General features: G+C 39.8%; 1 protein-coding gene across 1 annotated transcript in view; it reads left to right on the forward strand.

Annotated features, from left to right (window-relative positions):
- LOC104391497 (spectrin alpha chain, non-erythrocytic 1) overlaps nucleotides 1-8,981 on the forward strand; it is a 23,399-nt gene that overhangs the window by 10,390 nt on the left and 4,028 nt on the right. Inside the window, exons 6-19 of the mRNA XM_010000815.1 lie at nucleotides 5-44; nucleotides 563-696; nucleotides 1,398-1,542; nucleotides 1,635-1,789; nucleotides 3,005-3,140; nucleotides 3,721-3,822; nucleotides 4,536-4,673; nucleotides 5,128-5,238; nucleotides 5,685-5,762; nucleotides 5,928-6,083; nucleotides 6,401-6,605; nucleotides 7,078-7,259; nucleotides 7,937-8,180; nucleotides 8,504-8,626. Coding sequence (XP_009999117.1) covers nucleotides 5-44; nucleotides 563-696; nucleotides 1,398-1,542; nucleotides 1,635-1,789; nucleotides 3,005-3,140; nucleotides 3,721-3,822; nucleotides 4,536-4,673; nucleotides 5,128-5,238; nucleotides 5,685-5,762; nucleotides 5,928-6,083; nucleotides 6,401-6,605; nucleotides 7,078-7,259; nucleotides 7,937-8,180; nucleotides 8,504-8,626 — 1,949 coding nt within the window. The remainder of the gene's footprint in view (nucleotides 1-4; nucleotides 45-562; nucleotides 697-1,397; nucleotides 1,543-1,634; nucleotides 1,790-3,004; nucleotides 3,141-3,720; nucleotides 3,823-4,535; nucleotides 4,674-5,127; nucleotides 5,239-5,684; nucleotides 5,763-5,927; nucleotides 6,084-6,400; nucleotides 6,606-7,077; nucleotides 7,260-7,936; nucleotides 8,181-8,503; nucleotides 8,627-8,981) is intronic.

An 8,981-nucleotide genomic window follows, 5' to 3' on the forward strand; every position in this document is an offset into this window, starting at 1 on the left:
AAAGAGTGAATGAAGTGAACCAGTTTGCTGGCAAACTTATCCAGGTAAACATTCATGGTTTGTTAGCATACCGTTAAGTTTTGCTCTCCATGTGCCTAGATCCTTGGCCATCTTAATCTTAAATGGTCATAATTTGATTCACTTGTTCTGCTGAATAGCTTGAGGAACTGCCCAACTGAGGATGTTTCTGAAAACATGGAGAGCAGTGACTAGTGAGACAAACTGCTGTATTTGGGGTTAAGTGTATTTCTCTTGGACAGCCAGGATTAATATATTCTGATATGTCATCTGGATCTTGATCAAGGATGGAGACAGGGCAGGAAGTGTTGCATTCCAGGAAAAAAAAAGAAGATAATAATATTTATTGTCCAACTTGTACACAGGGAAAATCAAACCACTCAAGAGTACTGAATGTTTACACAGTGAGGTTTCAGGAAATGTATTGAATTGTGTGAAACTCTGGAAAGTGCAGTAGTTATAAACTTGTCTCTTGAAAAGCAGCAGTGTTTCAAAGTGTTGTCAATTGATCATATGAAAACAGCATTTTTCCCTTGCTTCCTAGGAGCAACACCCTGAGGAGGAACTGATAAAGTCCAAACAGGATGAAGTAAATGCAAGCTGGCAGCGTCTGAAGGGCCTTGCTCTTCAGAGGCAGGGAAAGCTCTTTGGGGCAGCTGAAGTTCAGCGTTTCAACAGGTATGATCTTGGCTGGATCTGCTGAAGCGATGTAGTATTTGGGTGCTTAATGATGCATTCAGCTGTATTTTGTCTGTTATGTTTTTGCTTTTCTCCTTCTCACAACTTGTTTAATGAGGGCCTTGTTCTAGAATTACCTTAGAATAGTCATTCTGATTTAGCTTTTCAACACTTGGAAAAAAAAATTCCTGCTAATTAGAATTTTACTTCCTTTTCCTCCAAGGGCTTTTTTCCCCAATTCTGTCCTAGATGAGCCTTAAAAGGGATGTTTTTTTGTTGTCAGATGGATGTCAGCCCAATTGTCCTGCAGGTCATTTAGCAGTGTCTTTCTATCCTGCTCTCCATGAGCATTTTGAGATTGGCTGTAATTAAGTCAGAGAAGGGTCCAGAGTTGGAAATGGACCTACAAGATGCTGGTGCTCAGTGGTGCTATAATTCCTTGTCTGCATCTGGTGACACCATCTGAAAAATAGTTTGCCAGTAAGCTTCAAGGTTTTTTGAGATTTAAAAAAAAAAAAAGAGTCATTTTTTTTAGGTTGTTTTGTTGTTGATTTTTTAAAGGATAATTGTGTTTGGCTCTGGTGTTTTCATATGTAAGGGTTCGTATGCCAGTAAGACTGGCAAATGTACAGGAAAACATCCTGCTTTCTTTCCTTTTCCATACAAGATAGACTGCTTTCAATCTGTGCTTTGTTTTGAAGGGATGTGGATGAAACAATCAGCTGGATTAAGGAGAAGGGGCAGCTGATGGCCTCAGATGATTTTGGCAGGGACTTGGCCAGTGTGCAGGCTTTGCTGCGTAAGCACGAAGGCCTCGAAAGAGACCTTGCAGCTCTGGAAGATAAGGTACCTGTACCGGATGTGTTTTACCTAGTTGAAACCAGGTAACCTGCTTGTGAAAGGCTGGAAGCTCACTCAGTGTTTGTGACTGGGTTTAGGTGAAGGCCCTTTGTGCAGAAGCTGACCGTTTGCAGCAGTCCCACCCCATAAATGCTTCCCAGATTCAAGTGAAACGGGAGGAGCTGATTGCCAACTGGGAGCAAATCCGAACCCTGGCAGCAGAGAGACACGCCCGCCTTAACGACTCCTACAGGTAGGAACTGGCCTTCCTTATTCACCTTGGACAGAGGGCTTTTGGGAGGGGACAAAAGGGTTGCTGTTTCTATTGGGTTTTTTTTATTATTCTGGTATTTCCAGAAGCAGTTTTGTTCACTAAATTATATTTTATAACTTCTTGTTGTAAAATAATTATGATAAATTCTGGCAGCTTTTGGTCATTCTCTGGGTGTGGATCAATTATCAAAATAGACACCTTGAGGTTTTAGGACTTTAGCTTTTTCTCCCATCTGAGTTGATATCTGCATTTTAAAGTCCATTATCTGACTGTTTTCTTTTTGGTGGGCTTTTTTAATAGACATACTACAAATCTGTTCACTATGGAGTCCTTATGATTCTCTGAAGACTAAAGCAGGGTATATTATTTGTTGTATTGTCCTAGATTAAATGAAGTACCTTTTTCTGTGATAGTTGCTTTGTTGCTGTGGGATTTGTTATTGTCCAATCTTGTTTCTATACTAGCCTGGTTGTCCATGAAACGTAACAGGTCACTATCGAGAAGCCATGCTAAAAAGAAACTTAGCCTAGCATGGTGGTTAGTTTACATCCTTTCTGGTTTTCTTTTTCTGCTGTTTTTTCCCTGCGATGATCCAAGATTTATGGTGGTGAGACTCACACACGTAATCATTCTTCCCTGTCATAATCTCTTCAGATCAATTAACAGCAAATTTGGAAGGGAAACAGAAACTGATCACCGTTGCTGATAAGTGTTAAGCACGTGCCAAAGGCAATAGCTGTAAAGGCATGCTGAAAGGAACATGAGAATTTCTTTGCTTGTTGTTTTAAGGCTGAAGTATGTGCAGTTGAAACTTCCTGTCAGTTCCCCCCACACACTGTGTTACGGCTGTGACAGATGAGCTGTCTTGAAACAGTCTTTTGATTTCTTTTGTCTTTGACACACAGGCTTGTAGTTAGGAATATTCCTTCTACTTTCAACATCAGGTATATGCAAAACATATATTTGAGAAATTGATTTTGAACCCAGGATTTTTTTCCTAGCTTCAAAATGCTTCTTATTTTGATTGAAAGCATATATAGTTATTTATATTCTAGTTGCATTTTGGTATTGTATTATTTTGTTTCTATCTGAGGAGCAGTTTTATGTTTGTAACTCTTTCTTTGGGGTAAGGATGGAGAAACCATGCAAACAAACTATTCCCAACCATTTTTTCTTTTCTTTTCTTTTCCTAAGGCTGCAGCGTTTTCTTGCAGACTTCCGAGACCTCACCAGCTGGGTGACTGAGATGAAGGCTCTGATAAATGCTGATGAACTTGCCAATGATGTGGCTGGAGCAGAAGCCCTTCTAGACAGACATCAGGAGCATAAGGTACAATAGTTCCTCGGCCAGATCCAGTCAGCAGCTCTCAACAGCTGTTAGTGTGTCTAATGTGGTCTCTTGAGTCAGAACCACTCATAGTATCACTAGACTCCTTTGTTCATGCAACCAACAGTTTGCATGCAACTGAATGGTATGATCATGCACCTAAGTTGCTGTGCTGATTTAATATTTTTACTTTGCTTCTTGATAGTAGATACACACTAATATATAAGTATTTAAGAAGGTTTATGATAGTATTTTATGAGAAGTAACTATACCTGATAGTTGGACTAATGACTGTTTCAGTTCTCCATCATGAGCAATTGTTGTAAGTAAACAGGATTGCAGCTTAAAACCAACCTCTACTTTTATTTTGACATATGACTTTGTATTTACCTTATCTGTATTGTAAGGCAAAACATTTCATTCTAGTTTCCATGTTAAGTGTAATGTTTTTAACAATAATTGAAAGCTTATCATTCACATGTCCAGACTGTTGAGTCTGTATTGTTTTTCAATAACAGTTTTCAGCTCTGACATTTTATTCTAAGATAATTTTGGTAATGGGTTATTCATGTTCCCTTCATAGGGAGAAATAGATGCCCATGAAGACAGCTTCAAATCTGCTGATGAGTCTGGCCAGGCCTTGCTTGCTGCTGGGCACTATGCTTCTGATGAAGTTAAAGAAAAGGTAAGAGCACGTAGAATAATTTTGTGTTCCTTCAGTGTTCCTTAATTTAAAAGTTTATCGCTTGTTAAGATTGTAAGCTGCTAAATATCATCCCTCTAGGTGCAGGGCTTTTTTCGTGTATTTAAGTACTCTGTGCTTTCCATTCTCAAATGAACAGCTTCTGCCTATCTCTTAGTAGGGACTATTAGTGCTATCTGTTAGGAACGACTAGTATATCTTTCCTTCAAAAGTTTAGGTTTGCTATCAGAAGTGCCAGTAAATATTTAGTGTTTCTAAATTTTGGTTTTCAAACTAATGGGACCTCTTATAAAGTGTGTGTAGTGAAACATTGGTCAGTCAGACAGTTGAGATGTTGTAAGCAAGAGTGGGCCAAAGAGATTTCAGAAGCTGAGAGAGCAGGAGGCTTGCTGAAGAGCTTCCTTTGTGAGTATGTCTGCAGTCAGAAAGTGCAATTGCCCATTAAATACCTCTGTGTAGATGTAATTTGGAAGAGGAGAGATTTCTGACTGAAGTCAGGAGGTTGTTGCTACTTCTCAAGCTTGTTAAGCTGAAAAAATGCTTTCCCTGTATGAGGATGATTCTTTACACAGGAGGTCATTTTCAGTCCAGCATTAACCACTTTTTTTAGACGCACAACTTGATTTTACATTGAAATGAATATGAACCAGGCTGTTAAATAAAAGCATGATGTATTCCTCTTCCCAATCCATTAGCTGACCATCCTCTCAGATGAAAGATCTGCCTTGCTAGAGCTATGGGAGCTTCGCAGGCAACAGTATGAGCAGTGCATGGACCTGCAGCTTTTCTACAGAGATACTGAGCAAGTTGACAACTGGATGAGCAAACAAGAAGTGAGTGCTTATCTTTGAACTCCCCAGATATGGTTGATTTTTTTATTTCTTTCTAGTATTCTGTGGACTTAGACATTTATTAGTGTCAGTGATGGTCACTAAACATGCATTAGTGAGCAGGGTGCTGAGCAGAGTTACTTAATATGACTGCCCAAGCTGCTATAATTACTGTTTCCATCTAATTTTGAAACTATTAGTTGTGACAAGTTGGCTTCAGGTGGCTTTTACATGTGTTAACTCTTATAAAATGCTGTTTGAATAAGAAGCTACAAATAATTATTCAGAACCTTGGCTGTTAAAGATGTACAGGGAGCACCATCCCAGTGAATTGTGCTTTACTTGTCAATAATATCATACATATGGTAGGAAACATCACTGGCCATGCTTGAGTTGATTTAGAGCAGCTGAGCATGGAAACATAAAAACCAATTATGTCTTTGTTTCCTTACTTCAGGCATTTCTGCTCAATGAAGACCTTGGGGATTCTTTGGATAGTGTGGAGGCTCTTCTAAAGAAGCATGAAGACTTTGAGAAATCCCTAAGTGCCCAAGAGGAGAAAATCACAGTAAGACATTTACATTAGGTCATCATTAAATGGGCAAGAAATAAAACAAGTGATTTGGTTTTTTTTACTGGGGAGGACACAGTGCTGGAAGATGACAGAGAAGGCTGGGGTTTGCTCTGCAGAATTGATCCACTGTTTTCTGGGTGTATTAGATCTAAATTGTGTGTATTGTCTCTAAAATGGAAAATAGTGGAAAAGATAAGGCTTGATTGCTGCCTCAGAGAACTGAGTAACCCAGTGCTTGCTTCTCATGCCAGCACATGTATGCATGCAGATTTGGCAAAGATCTGCACTCTTCTACAAGTAAGATGATGTGTAACAATAGCTATTCTTAATGGTTTTCTGTTAATTTTGTTGTGATAAAATGTTGAGAATTAATCTTCTAAGTAAACTTGCACAAACAGCTTCTGTTACACCAAGTAAATGGACACCTGTTTTCTCTTTAGGCATTAGATGAGTTTGCTACTAAACTGATTCAGAATAACCATTATGCCATGGATGATGTTGCTACACGCAGAGATGCTGTAAGTATCTTAAAACAGGTTTGGACTGTAGACTTTAAATCACCTGCTGCTTTCTTATTTTAAAAGGTATGACTACAATGTAGGATAAATCAGCAGAGCTCTCCCAAAAGTACAGGTGCAGTGGTGGCTGAAGGATTTTAAACCTTTTACTTTCTTGTTCTTCAGCTGCTGAGCCGCCGAAATGCCCTTCACGAAAGAGCCATGTACCGCCGTGCTCAGCTGGCAGATTCTTTCCACCTGCAGCAGTTTTTCCGAGACTCTGATGAGCTCAAGAGTTGGGTTAATGAAAAAATGAAAACTGCAACAGATGAGGCCTACAAGGTAAACACAAAGACAAACGTTAGAGTGATGTTAAGGCAATACCAGGCTTTTTGTCATCAGCCTAACAATGTGAAGCAGTGTTCCAAAATGGTGCTGATAGTAGGCAGAATGGATGGCAAGAGGAGGAACTGTAATTTCCCCCTCACCCCCAAGGGGAATTACTGTAATCACGCTTATTCAGTAGCTTAAATGTTATGATTTAAGGCCTACTTTTGGCACTAAACCCAAATAAATGTATATGAATGTAGTCTAATTTTAGAGATTCTTCAGAGATTTTAATAATATTGGATTAAAAAGTTCTTTTTCTTCATCTGTAGGATCCATCAAACTTGCAAGGTAAAGTTCAGAAACATCAGGCTTTTGAAGCAGAGCTTTCTGCTAACCAAAGTCGCATCGATGCGCTGGAGAAAGCTGGCCAGAAGTTGATTGATGTCAAGCACTATGCATCTGATGAGGTGGCAGCTCGCATGAATGAAGTTATCAGCTTGTGGAAAAAACTGCTGGAGGCCACTGAGCTCAAAGGTACAACTCGCTCAGAATTCAAGTAGTTCTTTTTTCTGAGAGTTTAGCCATGAGAACACAGGAAATGAGTTCAATCAAGTGAAGGCTCAGGGGAGACTTTATTACCATGTCTCAGTACTTAAAAGTGGGATACCAAGAAGACGGAGACTCCCAGTTTACAAGGAGTCACATGGAAAAGACAAGGGGTGATGGGCACAAGTTGCTCCTGAGGAGATTCCAATTGGACACAAGAGGTAGTTTTTTCACCATGAGGACAGTCCAACATTGGGACAGTCTCCCAAGAGAAGTGGTAGATTCCCTACATTGGACAGTTTTAAGTCCCAGCTTGACAAGGTGCTGAGCCATCTTATGTAAACTGGAGTACTTCCTAGAAAGGTTGGACCAAATGATCCTTTCCAACCTGGCATCCTATGGTTCTATGACATGGAAAACTCAAGTCCTCTTTTCCTCTTGCCACTCTTGTCTCAATCAGGTATAAAACTCCGTGAAGCCAACCAGCAGCAGCAGTTCAATCGCAACGTGGAAGACATTGAGCTGTGGCTGTATGAAGTAGAGGGACACTTGGCTTCTGATGATTATGGGAAAGATCTTACTAGTGTTCAGAATCTTCAGAAGAAGCATGCCCTGCTAGAGGCAGATGTTGCTGCCCATCAGGTAAGGGAAAAACTTGCTCTGCCTGCCCTTTCAGATCTGCTCACTCAAAAGTATTCACTCCAGAGATCTTAGCGTGTCTGTGTTTTCACAATTTTTGAGCTTTACAGTTTACTTATCAGAAATAATGTTTAACTGAAACTTAAACTGTATTTCTCTAAGAACAGTATTTTCAATATTTTGACAAAAGGAAGCTTTTTGAGAAAGTAAAACTCCATGTTGTGCCCTGCTGGCAGCACAGCATTGTTTTGTGCTGTGAATGCCAACTAAAAAAGATGTCTTGTCCTTTGTTTTGGATGGTTCCTTTGTTGGCAAATGGTCTTTAGGGGAGTTCAGTCCACAGCATGAACATCAACAAAATCTGGCTTCCCACAGCTGGAATAATCAGTTGTTAACAGTTGAAAAATGGTTCAACTAGAGTATCACATCTGTAAAGTGAATGTCATTTCCATAATCTTTCGTTATGAAGTTGACAGATTAAAACTAGTTACTTTTACTTAATATGTTGAGTGTTATCCAGGATATGATTATTACCAAAATTACTGCACTGGCAGTGTGCAGCTGATGAGGTTCTCAAGTTGTTCTGTCATGGTATAACTTACTAGACCTGAAAATATCTCCTGGCACCACAGCCATCTTACAGAAATTCTGACATGCTGCTCTTGCTGAATTGATTTCAGGATCGTATAGATGGCATTACCATCCAGGCACGCCAGTTCCAAGATGCTGGACACTTTGATGCTGACAATATCAAGAAGAAACAAGAAGCTCTGGTAGCTCGTTATGAAGCTCTGAAGGATCCCATGGTAGCTCGCAAGCAGAAACTGGCAGATTCTCTTCGCCTGCAGCAGCTTTTCCGTGACATTGAGGATGAAGAGACCTGGATTAGGGAAAAAGAACCTATTGCAGCTTCAACAAACAGAGGTGGGTCCATCCTGAGATATCCATGATTTAGATGTCAGAACTACTCTATTCTAACTTGTCCCTGTATGGAACTTCTGGTAACTTCTGAAGCGTTTCTTGTAATTAACATTGTGGGGAGTTACGTGTTTGCCATCACCTGTGGTTCTTCAACTCTTATGTTGCTTCTGCAATTCCCATGGGTAACTTAGTTTTCATAGCACTTTGTCTTCATTGTTGTAGTTCCTATGCTCCAAGTTTTTCTAGCGCTCATTACAGCTTCCTTGAATTTTTAGTTTAGTCTAATGACTCTGGATTAAATTATTTAACTATTTTATATCTTTCAGGCAAGGACTTAATTGGTGTCCAGAACCTGCTAAAGAAGCATCAGGCTTTGCAGGCAGAAATTGCAGGCCATGAGCCCCGCATTAAAGCAGTCACACAGAAGGGAAATGCTATGGTGGAAGAGGGTATGTCTCAATACTTTGTAATTCTGTCTCTTTCAGAAACCCAAAGGCCTTTGTACTGGACTTTGTTTTCTGGCCCTGTACAATTCAGAATCACTGTCTGTTTTTATCCAGGCAATAGACAGGTACCACTTGCTGGCAGGATGGACTTCTGGTCATTCATTCTAGATTCTCTGATGGGAACCTGTTATGATTTTCACATGTCTTTCATCTTCTTTTGACAAACACATATAAGCCCTATAGTCAGCAGCTTTGTGCCTATGACATTTTAGTCTCCATTTTCAAATCTATTAAAGGCTTGTATTTCAGGTACATAATAATGATGTGAGAGATAGTGCTCCACAAAGACAAGTCATTC

The sequence above is a fragment of the Chaetura pelagica genome, unplaced genomic scaffold (genome assembly GCF_000747805.2).
Source record: "Chaetura pelagica isolate M959 unplaced genomic scaffold, ChaPel_1.0 scaffold591, whole genome shotgun sequence".
Classification (NCBI taxonomy): domain Eukaryota; kingdom Metazoa; phylum Chordata; class Aves; order Apodiformes; family Apodidae; genus Chaetura; species Chaetura pelagica.